This window comes from Raphanus sativus, chromosome 8, assembly GCF_000801105.2.
Source record: "Raphanus sativus cultivar WK10039 chromosome 8, ASM80110v3, whole genome shotgun sequence".
Taxonomy (NCBI): Eukaryota; Viridiplantae; Streptophyta; class Magnoliopsida; order Brassicales; family Brassicaceae; genus Raphanus; species Raphanus sativus.
The window spans coordinates 17,690,079-17,707,766 of NC_079518.1; the positions used below are offsets into that span (position 1 = coordinate 17,690,079).

Sequence of the window (17,688 nt, forward strand, 5' to 3'; positions counted from 1 at the left end):
GGGCATATCTCGAAGTCGTCCAGAACCTCACTAGGCAGTTCGACAAATTCGAGCTAACGAGAATCCCACGAGGTGAAAACTCCTCAGCAGATGCGTTGGCTGCTTTAGCTTCCACGTCAGACCCCCTCGTAAAACGAATCATACCCGTAGAAGGAATCGAGAAACCAAGCATCGACATAGCTACTAAAGCTGAGAAAGAGAGCAAACTAACAGCGCAACCCGAAGGTACCGGCCCTGAAACGGTAGCTACCCAGGTTTTCACAACATTTTGGTTTCCAAAAACCAGAATATGCAGCGCAAAAAAGCATACCTCCGGGAACACAATCCAAATCACGGAAGATATTCCTCGAAATTCAGACTCCTTAGAGCCTGATCTCGAAAATACCCCCGGGGGCACCAACTCAGACCCAGTCATCTGCAGAGTTAAAACCAGAAGCCGTACGGCTCTCCAAAATTCATCTGGAGGTATTCCTCGGAATTCAGACTCCCTGGAGCCCAATCCTACCAATACCTCCGGGGGCACCACGACATCAGGTCTCGACGAACAGGAACCTCCCTCGTCTCTTCATAACAAAGTTGTAGGAAGAGAGGATTGGAGAATTCCAATCACGCAATACATTCTGGAGGGAAAGACTCCACCCGATAAATGGGAGGCTCGAAAGCTCAAAGCATTAAGTGCGAGATATTGCGTAACCGAATCTGTCCTCCTCAAACGAAGCATTTCCAGACCTTACCTAAAATGCGTCCATGGCCTCGTTGCTATGAGACTCATGAAAGAAATGCACGACGGTTCCTGCGGAAACCACTCTGGAGGAAGAGCTTTAGCCATCAGAATCAAAAGACAAGGATATTTCTGGCCTACCATTATTGCAGATTGTGAGGCCTATTCCTCTTCATGCGACAAATGCCAGAGGCATGCACCGATTATACACCAACCTGCGGAAAAGCTGTCTAACATATCTGCCCCTTATCCATTTATGAGATGGTCCATGGATATCGTGGGACCACTAGTACCATCAGGAAGTGGAAAGAAGAAGCTACGTTTCCTCTTAGTCTTAACGGACTACTTCACAAAATGGATAGAGGCTGAAGCTTTCCAGCAGATAACCAGGGTCGAGGTCGAGCAATTCGTATGGAAAGATATCGTGTGTAGACACGGCGTCCCATACGAAATCGTAACTGACAATGGAGGACAATTCATATCCCACGATTTCAAAATATTTTGTGACAAGTGGAATATTCGCCTGACCTTCTCATCACCTCGCCGACCTCAAGGTAACGGACAGGCGGAGGCTGCTAATAAATCAGTATTAGCAAACCTCAAGAAACGCCTCGGAACCCAGAAGGAACTCTGGTCAGAGAAGTTACTTGAAGTACTCTGGGCATGTCGGACCACCCCACGAAAAGCTACAGAAGAAACTCCTTTCTCCTTAGCATATGGGATGGAAGCTGTCGTTCCAGCCGAAACCATTGCTGGTAGCCTCCGCCGGGAACTCTGTACATCCAATCCCGCAGCTAATGATCAGCTCCTAACTGACAGCCTCGATCTAATCGAGGAAAGACGGGACCGAGCTTTGATTCGCATTCAGAACTATCAGCAAGCAATGGCACGACAGTACAATTCCAAAGTCAGGCTCCGGCAGTTTGCTGTTGGTGACCTAGTACTTAGGAAAGTTTTCGAAGGAACCAAAGAACCAAATGCTGGGAAATTAGGAACCAACTGGGAAGGTCCCTACCAGATCATCCACGTGGTACGACCTGGCGTTTACAAACTCCGAAAGGTGCGAACTGGGGTACCTGAAATCAGATCGTGGAATGCTACGAATCTTAAGAGATATTATCATTAGGTACCTAAAACTCCCGAACTACGTTAGGCTTGATCCCTTGACTGGGTACGTAGGCAACTCCGTCATGAGTGCAGCCCCAACCTCATTTCAAACACTTCGTTCACTACAATCAAAGGGGGCATATGTCTGATTAAAAACACATAGTCCGCGCAGCAAACGTATGATACAAGCAAATTGTATGATTGCTATGATACCATGTATCTAATTATCAATAAAGAAATTATTCTCGATATCTCAATGCTTTAACAAAACAGGTCTCTACAAACCTGAACCTAAGGTCTTAAAATCCTTAACAATCCCCAAAGATCTTAAAATCCTTCAAAGCAATATCAGGTCCCGACGAACCTGAACCTAAGGTCTTAAAATCCTTAACAATCCTAAAGGTCTTAAAATCCTTCAAAACAATATCAGGTCTCGACGAACCCGAACTTAAGGTCTTAAAATCCTTCAGATAATATCAGGTCTCGACGAACCTGGACCTAAGGTCTTAAAATCCTTACCAAACCTCCAAGGTCTTAAAATCCTTGTCAAATTCTTAAAGGTCTTAAAATCCTTATCAAATCTTCGAGGTCTTAAAATCCTCATCAAATCACAAAGGTCTTAAAACCCTTACCAAACCTCAGAAGGTCTTAAAATCCTAAGCAAGTCTCAATGGGTCTTAAAATCCCACAAACAAGTTCAGGTTCCCAAGAACCCCCGCCTAAGGTGTCCAGATTAAACTTAGGTTCCTAAAAATTCTAAGCTAATCCCGATACTCCAAGAATTCCTCTTAAGGAACTAAAAACGACCAAAGTCTTCCAGACTTACCGTAATATTCGATTATGATCAAATTGTCATATTTCACGACTAAAGCTAAAAACTCAAAATGAACAGAAAACCAAGTTTGAAATTAAACAAGGGTTTAAAAGCCTCCCCAGGCTAACAAAGATTCGAAGTGCAAACGGATAAAGGTTTAAAAGCCTCCTCAGGCTATAAGTCTTGGAAACAAATGAAACAAAGCCCATCGGGCAGAAATCCTAGAAAACATGAAAGAGCCTCAACTCTTAAACTTCCTTGTCATCCGAGCTCTTCTCAGCTCCCTTACCAACTGGATCTTCCTCCTCAGGAACCTCCTCCTCCATCTCCTTGTCGTTACCTCCAGAGGCGGTTTCGACTGGGGCTGAGTAAGAACCCACTAATCCCAAATTAGAACCAAACTCTCCAGAAAGGAAGAGATTAAACATATTGACCTCAAAAGTACCTGAGCTCTCAGAGAGTTGGGGAAGAGGGAGCTTGCCGATCGAGAAGTCCGAGACCTGAGCCTTCTCGTACGCTGCAACAGCTTCCGGCATTATGGCCACCAAGTGATCATACTCGTCTTGAGCACTCTTAATCTCGCCATCCAGTATGTCTTTCAGGAGCTCGGTGTTGGCTTGAATCTCTTGGGCATGAACCAGGAGGTCGACTTCGTCCTTCTTCTTAGAGAACTTCTCCTTGACAATAACCAGAATCTTGTTGTAGGCTTCGGCTACCTCTTTCTTTCCTCTTCGGACGGCAAGCCTGACCTCAGCCTCCTTGTTCTTCTGGCTGTTCTGTGATGTGGAAATCAGCTCCTTGACTTGATACTCGGCTATCTTCCGAGCAGCATCCAACTCCCCAATCTTCCTATTCTTCACCTGGAGGTCAATCAGCTGGCTCTCGATCGTCCCTTGCTGAGCATCACACTTAGAGCCAAGTCTCTTCACCTCGGCTTGGAGATCCGAGATCAGAGCCCGAGTCTGGTTGAGCTCAGTCTTGTTGGCCTTGACCAACTCAGTGACCTGGGCTAATTCCTCAGCACTAGGGGCATTGTGTACAGCGTCCTCAAACTTGAACTGAGCTCTGTTAATAGCACCAGCCAGCTGCGGAAAACGGAAAACGATTTAACAAAACCTTCCAAAGAAAAAGCTGAAAGATGAAATAAACTTCATACCTGACCCATGTGATGAGCAATATCGACGTACTCATCCTTGTGCGTGAGATTGGAGATCGAGGGGAGGGAGCACCCGGGACTCTTCATGTGCCTCATCAGAGTAGCCAAACCCCACGGGTCGTCCAAAACCGATCCAGGTTTCGAATGAGCAAAGTTCCAGCCAACGGTCCCTCCTCTAGAGGAGGAGGAGGAAGACCTCGAAGGCCTATCAACCTGGTCAGTTCGAGACCTCTTATTCCTCGGGGGCTCAGACTCCGGAGGATCCCTCACTATTTGAGGATCAGCTTCAGTCATCGGGACCTCGGAGGGAAGGCCAACTTCTTGAACCTTAGGCTCCAAAGAGCCAACACCTTTAGCAGGAGCAGAACCTCTTTCATCAAGAACCTCCTTCACAGAGTCAAGGAAGGATCCTCCTTGGTTCTTATCACTCCCTCTAGAGGAGCTGGCAGCCTTGGTCGATCTACCCCTGGAACGGAAGGAAGGTTGAATTGGCATCTTCTGTGATTGAGTCTTCGAGGAAGTACTTGCTCCGGAGGAAACTTCGAAAATGGAATCACCTTCAGAGACTAAGACATGAAAAAGATCCATTAGTCGCGTAAGACTAATTCGGATAGTAAAAATCATGAATTGAGAATAAAAAGATACCTTCTAAACCAGCAACTGTCACTGAATCAGGAAAGGACGCCTGGTATCGTTCAGGGAACCTAGCTGATCCAACTCTCGAAGTAGTGTAAGATACCCAAGTGTTAGGGCTATGCTGTAGCTTCCTGTAGAGAGCTCTGGTGAGTTTGTTAGATAACTTGACAGGATCTTTGATTTCTGCAAAAGGAGTCAAAAGACAATTAGCGTAACATGACAAACAAAGGCAAACATATGAACATATCCCTAAAATCCTAACCGGAAATATCAGACCATGAGTTCCTGAGGTCACGGCCTACAGGAACCGTCGAAGGGTCAATCTTGACATAAAAATACTTCTTGCGCCATTCATCATCACTGGCCGAGAACTTGAAAATGCCTAGCCCTGGACGACAGGGGAGATAGTAGGTACCGCTCCCGCCATCCTTGGAAGTACTCTCCTTTATCGAGAAGAGACTCATTAACTCAGATAGCCCAACGATAACTCCTTCCTCCTTGGCTCTAGTGATGAACCCGTTTATCACTCGGACGACCGATGGGCAAAGTTGAGGAAGAGCTAGCTGGTAGTGATCTAAGAGATCCAGCAAAAGGGTGGGAAGAGGAAATCTAAGGTGGCACTTGGATATATATTTTTCGTGAACGCAGAACCAACCCTCCGGAGCGGTCTCGGGGTTCTCGTTTTCAGCACAAGCTCTAACTAGATCGCTCGTGCCGTGAGCCTGAACGGCAAGATTGACAACGTCCTGACCTTTCAAGAGGGAAGGGAAGTGAGGACCGGAGGAGGTGCTCTTGCCGCCTTTCTTCTTCATCCTCTTAACTCGTGCTCCGATCGAGTCTTTGCTCTTTTTCTTCTTGGCTTCCGTCATCTTCTCACCAGCTTCCCGTTTGACCTTCATAATACGGGCACCGGAGGCTGAGATCTGAACTTCGCCGAAACCTTCTTTTCGACTCATGATAGGAAAGGAAAGGGAAAATAGGAAGCAAAAGAATAGAATCGATCTAAGGCAGAATCTCAGAGAGAAATTCAAGGTGAAGAACTAGATTGATCGAGAGGTGGATAAAAAAATATAATGACAAAAAACGGTAAAATAAAGGAGAGAGGGTGAATTACCTTGGAAACCGTCGAGAGGCGTGGAGGAAGTGGAGAGACAAGCAGTTAATTCTCTCAGCTTTATATCCCATCACGTCTCGAAAGTCGGAAATTGAAATTCAAACTCGCTTTAATCTAAAGCCGTCGATTTAACTAAAGATAGATTACAGCCGTCCGATCGGATAAGAATAAATGCGGTTGAGATAGCTAGTAATCATGATCTCAACAAGAGAATCTAGCTTGGGCGGCTAGGTCTAGCTCCCGAGAATAACGAAACCTCATCTCGAGAGCTGGGGGCAACTGTTGGGCCCGAATATGGCCCGATAGCTGATTAATGGATAATGAAAAATGATAACAGGCCGCGACTGGCCCATCGTGAATTCGACACCTAAATGGAACTAAGCTAGAGCCGAAGGCTGAGAGCTAAAGTAATCATTGAAAGAGGTCACGGTAAAGAGGAAGCTCACATCATAATAACAAGAAGCGCAGGACCCGGTCAAAGGGAAGCTGTTGCGGATCCCACCTCAAGCGGAGAGGATCTCGGAGATCGGTTGAAGATGACCTGAAGAAATCCAAGACTATTTAAAGAGAAGGTCGAAGACTAAGAAAGTGATCCGAGACTACTGATATTCTACTCAATATTCATAAAAACATTCTCATTGTAATTCTCTTGTAATCTTCGTATTCATCAAAGATCATCTTTTGTAACCATCCCATTTCTATTATATCAATACAAATCGAAGTTCATTCAACAAGTTCTTACGGGATTCAGCCCGCGATAATCTTCCCAAACCTTCCCTAAACATAAAACCTGATCTAAAATCTAGGTGTGAGTTTTACCCCTCACACAGACCCTATAACAGAAAATTGATACGTTGCAGAGGGTGTATTTCAGGAAGAGAAGAAGAAATGAGACAGAGGAAGTGAAGGGAAAAGAGAGGGAAGATATTTCAAATGAGAAGACTCGGAGAGAAGTGGAGGGTTTGGAAAAGGAGTAAGTAGCAAAGCCGCGAGTTGAGCGAGAGGCTTTGCAGTTACGGTTTTCTGTTTTACTATTTTGAATAAATAGCGAGTCAGTGTGTTGACTCGTCTTTATGCTGAGTTTGGTGTGAAGTGTCGTCATGAGACCTTCTCTATGATCGTTATGAGATCATAGCTCTTCTCAGTATTCACTTTGTAATTCTGTACTCGGATTGGAGATTTCGTTTATTCAATAAGAGTATTCATTGTGTGATTGTTCTTGAGTGAGTTACATACGAGTTAGTGAGTTGAGTGCGGAAGAAGTTAAGTACGAACTTAACAAATTGGTGCGTTTGTGACTGATCGAGCTTGCGATGGCAACGGTTGGTGATTGCGAAGCCAGATCGGGTGATTACGATGATCAGAAGACGACGATGAGTTACGAGTTGTCGTTTCTTCACTCGGAGTGTGAGCGACCTGCAGATCAAAGCGGAGGTGACAGCGGAGCATTTCCGTTCGATCGAAACGCGTTTGGAGAAGTATGATTCCCGTTTCGATTCGTTGGATAAATGTTTTGATCGTTTGACGCAGTTGTTGATGGATCAACAATCGGAGAAAGCTCAGGGGAAACGAGTTGCTTCTCCACACTCACCTCCTCCGGAGCTCTCTTCGTCCTCTCGACCTGCTCCGATTCACGCGAATCCGAAGGGTTATCAACTTCCACCGGCGGTTTTCGAGACTCGTGAGAGTTTGTTGAAGAAGGTGGAGATGCCTGTGTTTTCCGGCGATAATCTGTTTGATTGGTTGGCTCGTGTAGAGAGGTACTTCAGGATCGGGAATTTTCACGGTCGCGAGCGACTACAGTTCGTCTCGATGAGCTTGGAGGGACCAGTCTTGAATTGGTTCAACGCAGAGATGGATAATGATCTGTTGACTGATTGGATGTAGTTCAAACGCAGGTTAGTCAAGCGTTTTCGCAAACGCTTAAGAGGATGAACCGGGGAAACGTTTGTATGCCTTGCGTCAGACGGGTGCTGTGATGGATTATGTGAATGAGTTTGAAGCTTTGAGGTCTGTGGTAACGGGTATCGATGAGAAGAATTTGGTTGATGTGTTTTATAACGGCCTTAAACCAGAAATGCAGGAGGTGATTAAGATGAAGGAACCAAAGGGCTTAACAGATCATATTACGGCGGTGATTGGTATGGAGGATAGTGCATTTTGCAAGTCGGTTAGTACAGCAGTGAATGATACTGGTTATAAGAGGCATGATTACAGTTCTTCTACGAAAACTGTATCTTCAGTATCTGGTGGATCTCGTGTACAACAGAATGGAGACAAAGGAGCTTCTTCGGGGAATGCTCGCCCTCGCCAGCGTCACACTGGCGCTGAGCTGGATCAAATGAGGCGTGATGGTATTTGTTTTAAGTGTAAGGGTCCTTATGTGAAGCCGCATACTTGTCCTATGAAGGAACTGCAGGTCTTGATGGTGGTTAATGGTTTTGAGGTCGAGGTGTTGCAAGATGTGGGAGTAGAGTTGTTTGCAGCTGACATTATTACAGATGATCGTCAGATTGAGTTATCTCTCAATGCGTTCTTGGGGGTGGATACGCCTACAACAACAAAGCTTCGAGGTTCTTTTGGATCTCAGGAATTTGTTGTGATGATTGATAGTGGGGCTACTCACAATTTTATATCTCCTCGTGTGGTTAATGAGGCTAAGCTACCTTTGTACACTGATAAACGTTTCCAAGTGTTGCTGGGGACGGGGGTTACAGTGGAGGCAATGGGTGTTTGTTGTCGAGTACCATTTCAGTTGCAAGGTGCTTCATTTACTGGTGATTTTGTAGCGTTGGAATTGGGTGGTGTGGATGTGATATTGGGCATTTCTTGGCTCAGACGGTTAGGGCCCTGTTTAACCAACTGGGATACTCATGAAATGTCTTTCAAACATGAAGGTCAAATGGTGACGTTGCGTGGTGATCCTTCTTTGCAGAAAGCAGTTACTGAGTGCAAGTCGTTGAGAGTGGTGGACATTGTGGACGTGTTAAAGATGAGAGCCACAACTGAATTGTCTCCAACTCCATTGATTTCAGTGCAGCGTCTTCTGGAGCAGTTCTCTGAGGTGTTTGCGTTGCCTACTGAGTTACCACCCAAGCGAGGCAGGGAACATGCTATTCATTTGACTCCAGGTGTTACATCCATTTCAGTCAGGCCATATCGCTATCCTCATGCGAGTAAGGAAGCTATGGAATCTATGGTGGCTGAAATGTTAAAGAGTGGCATCATCAGACCCAGTCGTAGTCCGTTCTCTAGTCCAGTGCTGCTGGTTCGTAAAAAGGATTCTTCTTTGCGTTTTTGCGTGGATTATAGAGCTCTTAACAGAGACACTATTCCAGATAAATACCCTATTCCTATTATTGATCAGCTGTTGGACGAATTGTATGGTGTTGCTGTGTTCTCCAAACTTGATCTTCGCTCTGGCTATCATCAGATACGTATGAAGGATGCTGATATTGACAAGACGGCTTTTCGTACACATGAGGGTCACTATGAGTTCTTAGTCATGCCTTTTGGTCTCATGAACGCTCCGGCTACTTTTCAAGGACTGATGAATGAGATCTTTCGTCCTTACTTGCACAAGTTTGTGTTAGTGTTCTTCGATGATATCTTAGTCTTCAGTGCGAATGAGGAAGAGCATGTGGAACACTTACGTATTGTGTTGCAAGTTCTCAAGGACCAGCAGCTATTTGCTAATCAGAAGAAGTGCATCTTTGCTCAACCTCAGGTTGAATATTTGGGGCATATCATTTCGGCACAAGGGGTTGCTACAGATCAAGCAAAAACAGAGGCGATGGTGAATTGGCCTTCTCCTTGTACGATCAAAGCTCTGCGTGGGTTCTTGGGCTTGACTGGTTATTATCGGAACTTTGTGCAGAGTTATGGAGTTTTGGCTAAACCTCTGACGGACTTACTTCGCAAGGAGGCTTTTCTGTGGTCTACTGCTGCTCAAACTGCTTTTGATAACTTGAAGAAAGCAATGTCATCTGCTCCAGTGTTAGCTCTGCCTAACTTTTCTGAGCCTTTTGTGGTCGAAACTGATGCTTCTGGATTCGGGTTAGGAGCTGTCTTGATGCAGCAGAAGCGTCCTATAGCTTATTTCAGTCACAGTTTAACTCCTCGCGAACGTTTGAAGCCAATTTATGAACGGGAGTTGATGGCTATCGTGTTAGCTGTGTTGAAATGGAAGCACTATTTACTTGGTAGGCGATTCATTGTACACACTGATCAGAAGAGTCTGAAGTTTCTCTTGGAACAATGTGACGTCTCGATGGAGTATCAGAGATGGCTTACTCGTTTACTTGGATTTCAGTTCGACATTGTGTACAAGCCTGGCATTGAAAACAAAGCTGCTGATGGTCTTTCTCGACAGATGCAGGACTCTGTCGTGGGGGCTAGCTCGTCTCTGTTGTCCTTAATTGTTCCTCATGTCATCCAATTACAAGATATCTATGAAGAGGTTGAGTTATCGGATGACATTAGGGCTCTTAAGCAGCGGATTCTAGCCGGAGAGCCGGTGAAGAAGGGTTTCTCTGTCGTTGATGGCAAGTTGTGGTTCAAGAAACGTTTGGTGATTCCCCATACCTCACGTTTCATTCCTCTCATCATGCAAGAATGCCATGATGGTCTCTCTGGTGGACACTCAGGTGTTCTTAAAACCCTGAAGCGCGTTCAGCAATCATTTCACTGGAAGGGAATGCAGTTGATGATTCAAGAGTACGTTGCTCAGTGTGTGATTTGTCAAACTCATAAGACATCTACTTTAACGCCAGGGGGGCTCTTGCAACCTCTGCCAATTCCTTCTCAGATTTTGCAAGACATTAGCATGGATTTTATCGATGGACTACCTGCTTCGTGTGGGTTCAGTGTGATCTTTGTGGTGGTGGATCGCCTTAGCAAGTATGGCCATTTCTTTGGGCTAAAGCATCCTTACACTGCTGGTGAGGTGGCTGCAAAGTTCATTTCGGAAGTGGTGAAGCTCCATGGTTTTCCATCTTCCATTGTCTCTGACAGAGATAAAGTTTTCCTCAGTTCGTTTTGGAAGGAGTGTTTCAAGCTTTCGGGTACTCAGTTGAAGTATAGCACGGCGTTTCATCCTCAGACTGATGGTCAGACGGAAGTGGTGAATAGATGTCTTGAAACGTATCTCCGTTGCTTTGCCTGGGCTCATCCCAAGACTTGGTTTCATTTTCTTTCTTGGGCAGAGTTTTGGTATAATACCTGTTACCACACCGTTATTCACACCACACCTTTCAAGGTGGTGTATGGGAGGGAGCCGCCTTCACTCCTTCGGTACGAATCAGGTTCTACCACGAACTTTGAGTTGGAGAAAATGTTGTTGGAACGTGATAGAATGCTCCGTCAGCTGAAAGTGTTCTTCGAGCGTGCTCAGGCTGCGATGAAATGTTCGGCTGATAAACATCGACGTGAGGTTTCATTTCAAGTGGGGGACTCGGTTTTCTTGAAACTGAGGCCGTATCATCAGCAGTCGGTGATGCGTCGTACTTGTCAGAAGTTAGCAGCTAAGTTCTATGGTCCGTTTGAAGTGATGGAGCGTATTGGGAAGGTTGCGTATCGCTTACGTTTGCCTGAAGGGTCTCGGGTTCACCCTGTGTTTCATGTATCTCAATTGAAACCAGTGGTGGGTTCGACGCATCAGTTTACACATTTACCTACCACATTTTCGGATCAAGGGGAGTTTGTGTTGATTCCAGACACGATTGCTGATACTCGTTATACGAGTGATGGTTACTTGGAGTTGTTGGTGATATGGGAGAGTTTACCGGAGCATGAGTCTTCTTGGGTATTGGCATGGGAGTTTGTGAGACAGTTTCCTTCGTTTCCGCTTGAGGACAAGCTTCGTCTCGTGGGGCGGGGTAATGATACGTTGCAGAGGATGTATTTCAGGAAGAGAAGAAGAAATGAGACAGAGGAAGTGAAGGGAAAAGAGAGGGAAGATATTTCAAATGAGAAGATTCGGAGAGAAGTGGAGGGTTTGGAAAAGGAGTAAGTAGCAAAGCCGCGAGTTGAGCGAGAGGCTTTGCAGTTACGGTTTTCTGTTTTACTATTTTGAATAAATAGCGAGTCAGTGTGTTGACTCGTCTTTATGCTGAGTTTGGTGTGAAGTGTCGTCATGAGACCTTCTCTATGATCGTTATGAGATCATAGCTCTTCTCAGTATTCCCTTTGTAATTCTGTACTCGGATTGGAGATTTCGTTTATTCAATAAGAGTATTCATTGTGTGATTGTTCTTGAGTGAGTTACATACGAGTTAGTGAGTTGAGTGCGGAAGAAGTTAAGTACGAACTTAACAAAAATACAACGATCTCAGGATGAGAGCAGAGAATTCTACAGCTTTTGAAATTTTCTATATCAAAGCAAAGACTTTCACAGCTTTTGATGATAGTGTTATTTGGAAGATATATATATACCGTTGAGTGAAGGAATCTAAAACTTGTTTTTACATGGCTGTCTATGGAGCTTGATTTATCATGTGGGGATAGTGATTTTGCAAGAACTGGTTTGTTAGAGTGTAAAACCAGTTTGGTGCATGTGTGATTTCAAATCTGAGAACTGATTGAAAACAAAAGAAAAATGCCTGAGACAGCAAAAGGTCATTAGTTTTGGAAAATGGTGAACTGCAAGTTTGTTAAGGGAAAAAATCTGACTGATATGAGTAAGGAGAAATTGTGCCAGAGATGGGTTTAGATCGCAATGGTCTCTGAAACCCAAATGGTTAATGGCAGTTACTCAGCGAGGCAGCCTCAAAATGTGTAGGATCTGGTTTCTTGCTCTGACTCAGGCTCTTGATAATCTGAGAAGATATTTTGGTCCATAGTGAACATGCTAAAGGAGATCATCACAGTGTTTGCAGCTGCAGAAAAGTTACATGCAATAATTGTGGAAACTTAGTTTTTGTATCCTGAGCAGATAGATGTTAAGAATCTCTTCAGAGATTGATCATGATTGAGAAGTTATTCCTTCAATGGTTATGTTGAAAGTTGGGTTTTCATGTTGTTTAACAGAATATCGTCATGCTACAGTTTAAACAAGAGTATCCAATCTCCCGAGGGTTTCAAAGCTAGCAGTGATATTAATCTTTGGTCATACATCATCACATAGGGAGAAGTTTTCAGACACTATCATTCAGTCTGAAGCCAAATGAGTTGTTTTCTTGATCACATGCCAGAACATATGTACTGTCTCTTTTTGCTGCTACTCTCAAATCTGAGAAAGTGCTTGAAATTGTGCTCTGAGAAGAAACAGTGATGTGTGCAAGTAGAGAACTTTTTAGTAGTTCTAGTCATGAGATATGCTCTACGTTGGGGATGAGGTTAACATAGTCTAAAGGAAATGTCTCAAAAGAAGTTTTTACTTCGTTCAAAGTGGATGTCAAGGGTTCAATGTTTTATAAAATGATTGTCATATGTATCAGACATGCAAGTAGGGAATATATGTGGCATCAAATGGAAGAACTAAGGCGTCAAATAAAAAATTCTGAGATGTTAACCTAAAATAGCATCTAAGTTTTCTTAAGATTAGAGACATTCTCATGGATGAATTTCATTGGGCCTCATATGTTGTGCATATTTTTTTTCTGGTTGATGTGAGAGTATTTTTCATAAAGCTGGGTCTAAAGCGAGTACAAAAAAGATGATGAAGGTAAGCAGAATAAATAACCATGGAGAGGCAGGTCGGAGATGGAAACAAAATTGGTTTGGAAAGAAACATAGTCTATGCTGAAATTTTGTTCCAAGTTTTTTTTCTGAGAAGGAGAATAGCTGGTTAAGAAAATATATTCTCAAGCTCTATAAGGTTATGTTTGCAAACATTGAAAAATCTGATTTCAACAATGGTTGGTGAAGAGATGAAGAATATCCAGGCTGATGGTAAGAAGTCTAGAGAGTAGATATTGTGTTCGGGGAACCTAATGGAACAGTTCTTCCATCATCGACTGTACCAGATTCTAAACAGAGGTCAGGCTACAGTTTAACATCAAAGAAAGAGAAACATGCAAAGTTTCTTTTTTATGCACTCAAGCTGTGGGAGAAAAACCTAAGGGAGAAGATTATGGTTTGGCGGGTACCAGACAGATGGTTCGTACTTTGACGTGATCATATGGGTGCGCAAAAGTCTACACAGAACAAGTCATAATTTAAACCAGAGTGTACACAATATCTTATCACGATAATAAAGTGCTCAATTATTTTGGAGTTCCAACTTAGTTGTGCACTCAAGCGGGGAGAGAAAATATATAATGTCAAAACCGATATTGATTTGTTAGTTCAGCCTAATGCAAAGAGAGCTTCACTCATGGGAAAGTTTTGAGTTTTCTGGAAATATGGGTTGCTATGTGTGCTTGAGTGTCAAACTAAGCTGAAAAAGGAGAGAATAAGATGGTAAATCATTTGAGGAAACTAGTATATGATATAGATCACTGAGTGTGGAATGGGTTCTAAAACTCAGTCATAAAGGAAGAGATTGTTAGTGTTGTGTTGACTAAGTTTGAGAAGACGCTTGAATTCTAAAATACAGTCATCAAGGGAGAAATTGAAGATGTATTGCTAACTGGTTTGAGAAAGTAATACTGAAAGTATATCAGGAAGTACTACAGGAAGTAGATCAGGAAATGGTTCCGGACGTACTATAGGAAGTGGTTCAGGAAGTACGTCAGGTACAAAGCTGTGTGATTGCTGTTAACAAAAAGCTAGAGTACATAAGTGGACGGCAGCTTAGGGACGACTTGGACAAGCCAATAAGTGTCTGATCTGGATAATCATCTTAAATATTATGTTTAAGATGAAGAATTTTTTTCTTATTCTTATGAGAGAAAAGGAAAGATTGCTTGGAGATCTTAGGATGATAAGGTTAAGCAATCAGTTAAATACCAAGGGACCGTTTTTTGTAGAAGGTATGTACGCCTAGGGTATTTTTCAGAGAGGCACACAAGCTGTGTGTGGCCTCATCCCACCATAGAGATTTGTATTATCTGTTGATGGTCAAGTTCTATGAAAATCGCAACTGTTTGTAGACAGTGATGCTCTGGTGCTGCTGGATGGTAGTCAATGCATGCGAGCTTTATACTTATCTTCATAGTTCATCCATCCAGAAAAAATGGTAGACATTGTAGTGTTGGATATCATAGCAGTTGTAGTTGCAACTTGTTCTAGTGGATTTGTTTCTGGATTAGGTCTCGGGGATGTAGGAAAACCAAACCTCAATAAAAAAACTTTATGTGTTCGTTACTTTATGCCCATACGTACCGAAACATGCACATAAACACGTAGATCTATCCACAATATGCATTTACAAATGGGTCAAACACATTTAATAACTGTTATATGCACACGTTCTATCCTTGGCAGCAAAAAGAAATGTAATCTTAAGCTTACAAAACAAAGTCACTATTCGAGGGTGTTGGAACCTGTTTGCTTATTCGTCCCAAGTAATTTTGTACTAGTTTTTTTTTAAAAAAAAAAAAAACTGAATCCTATCAATTTTGTGAATTTGATCATTGGACAAGGCGTAACCAATCCTCTAGCATATTTGAACGTGCATGGATGGGATCAAGCAGCAAAGAGAGACAACAACTCCAAGACAGGAAGGTCATTAATACTATTATCTTTGAAAGTCAGAGCAGGACAAATCAAAAGCAGTAAAGTGTCAATCATGCTATAGAGGAAAACCAAAGCAAGGACAAATTTCAAGCCTAGTATCTTTGAGCACAACTAGTTACTGGGCCCAGTTAGATCCTTAGATATGGCAGATGTTATGTTGTGGCGTTTCAAGATAATAGGATCTGCCTTTTTAGCAGATTCATAGTTGAGGACTAAAACCTTGTCATCTTCTAAATCCATGCTCAAATATTGTTTACGATTTTCCTCTATGAGCTCAGATAGATGCCTTAGATTCTTTACCTTTACTTTGTTCACTTTCTCCACCTGCAAATAAAATAAAATAAAATAATACTTGTTATATTTTGCAAAAAAAAAATGCACTATGTCAAGAGAACATCTAGAATTAGCAACCTGCAAATCTTTGAAACTTTCGTATCCTTGGTTGATGTCATCTGCCAGTATCTAAGTTATGGATAAAGACATTGTTTGTTAAAACTCGAGAAAACACTTTACGATTTCATTGAGGGATGAAAACGGCATTACTAGTTAGCAAATAACATCTTCATTCTTTCTAACAAACTAAATATTCAAATTAGAATTTTAAACAGAGAAATGAAAAACAAACCTCAGAGATAAAGACATGCTGTTCACATTTGGAAATATCGCTTTTTGGCACAAAAACAAAACCGCCGAATATGTAATAACTTGGACGTTTATAATATTGTTGCACTCTAACATGTGGTTTCACCTGCAGTGAAGAACGTATACCTCAATTCAACATGTAAACCAATTAAAAGTTTAGAAAGAGACTTGTCTTAATTACGGGCTTTAGATTAATGCTGTACTCATGTTCTTTTCCTCTTCGCAAAACTTTGATCAAGCTAGTTTCGCCTGGTTTCTTTATTAAAATCAAATAATTAAAACTTATCCGCTCATTTTCCCAAAAAGGAACTGCATCAAACATAAACTCACTTGATTAGTAAACAAACATTAAACAAAAGTAAAAAGAAAAAGAAATTTGATATAATGACCTGTGGCATCATCTGCTACTGGAACACCATCAATGGCAAGAATGATGTCATTCTTTTTCAAAACTCCGTAGGCACCCGACCACAAGTTTATTTTGTTTATAAGAATGCCTGTCATTGTAGAGCTCATTTTGAAATGATTACGGATTTGAGCATTTTTAATAGACTGGTATGATAGACCCAGTGAGCAGAAAACAGACTGTTGATCGCTTTCTTCATCACCAGTTATGAAATGCTTAACAATTGGTGTTGGGATAAGAGAACTGCACATCGACACCGTCATGGTAACAATAAATCAAAAGTTAAGGGTTGCCTCCATTAAACATTGTCTAGTTTAACATACCTTTGTATCTGTGAACCTTCAAATGCTACACCAACGACTTTATTCTCCAAGATTACAGGGCCACCACTGTTTCCATTTTTTATAGTTGCATCTATTTGTATTCTCACTAGCTCGGTGTCACTATGAAGGTACTTTTCGGTTTCAAAGCTAGCTACTAGACCTTTTGTAATTCGAATTCTGTTACCTGCATTTGAGCAAATAAATTTAGTTAGTAACCCAAGCATAATAACTAATTAGTAAATCTGAATATGATTATTGAATAGTATGAAACATTGTCCAAGAAAGGAATACCAGTTGCATAACCAAGAACGAAAACAGCTTTCTTAAGAGGCGGTATGCCTCCGAGCTCTAAAGGCTTCATACCCTTCCAGAACTCTTGACTATCGATCTCCAAGATGGCCAAATCACATTCATGTGCAATCTTTTGAACTTTTGCTTTATATTCGATTGTAGAACCACGCTTTTGGACATGCACAGATGTGTGTTCATTCAGTATTTCCACCACATGAGCGTTTGTAAGAATTCTTTTTCCCGAGATAGCAAATCCTACATAATTGTAAACCTATATATATATATATAAAAGATAACATTCTTGATGATGAATAGAGTTTCCAAGTAATATATATAGACATACCAGTGCCGGTGCGTCGTTTGGCACGAGTCTCCCACGGTCGAGTTCTGCTATAGTCTCTAGAGACAAAGAAGATCTTCACTACCGAGTTCTTCAACGAACCAACCGGACAAGTTTCTTTTGGTTTCATTCTTCTGTTTTGTTTTTCCTCCACCGTGCTCCTATCATTGTTCCCAACATTCAAGATAGCAGACAAGTTGCTGAAAACTCTGCCCGCCACTGTTACCGGATTGATTCGGACATCACAGGAATGATGAGAAGAGAAGAACCCGCGGGGAACAAGAGCTCTCAAGTTACGAACCAGCATATTGACCTTAGTTTGAACTTATGAAGGTTTTTTTGTAGTTTTTTTTGGTTATGTTCTGTGAGACACTTTTCAGTGTCTTTTCCCATTTTTATGTGTTTTCTTTCCTTTAACTTACCAAGATATCGAAATGTAAGCTTTCTTTATTATTTACCCAGCTTCCTCTTTTTTATTTTTTTTTATTGTTAATTTTCCAGTTATAAAATAACTAGTATT

The 17,688-nt window shown here is 42.3% G+C and overlaps 2 protein-coding genes across 2 annotated transcripts; both read right to left on the reverse strand.

Moving 5' to 3' along the window:
- Positions 1–2,805: 2,805 nt before the first annotated feature.
- LOC130499138 (uncharacterized) lies at positions 2,806–4,337 on the reverse strand. The gene is made up of 2 exons (XM_056993061.1): positions 3,799–4,337; positions 2,806–3,727 (listed from the first exon to the last, which is right to left on the reverse strand). Exons 1-2 carry the CDS (start codon positions 4,291–4,293, stop codon positions 2,891–2,893), a joined length of 1,332 nt encoding a protein of 443 aa, XP_056849041.1. The 5' UTR covers positions 4,294–4,337; the 3' UTR covers positions 2,806–2,890.
- A 10,940-nt stretch (positions 4,338–15,277) lies between these two features.
- LOC108821650 (putative protease Do-like 11, mitochondrial) lies at positions 15,278–17,475 on the reverse strand. The gene is made up of 8 exons (XM_018594646.1): positions 17,172–17,475; positions 16,829–17,083; positions 16,538–16,721; positions 16,198–16,457; positions 15,990–16,117; positions 15,792–15,914; positions 15,578–15,628; positions 15,278–15,490 (listed from the first exon to the last, which is right to left on the reverse strand). The coding sequence occupies exons 1-8, from the start codon at positions 17,473–17,475 to the stop codon at positions 15,278–15,280; spliced, it is 1,518 nt and encodes a 505-aa protein (XP_018450148.1).
- Between the last annotated feature and the right edge of the window lie 213 nt (positions 17,476–17,688).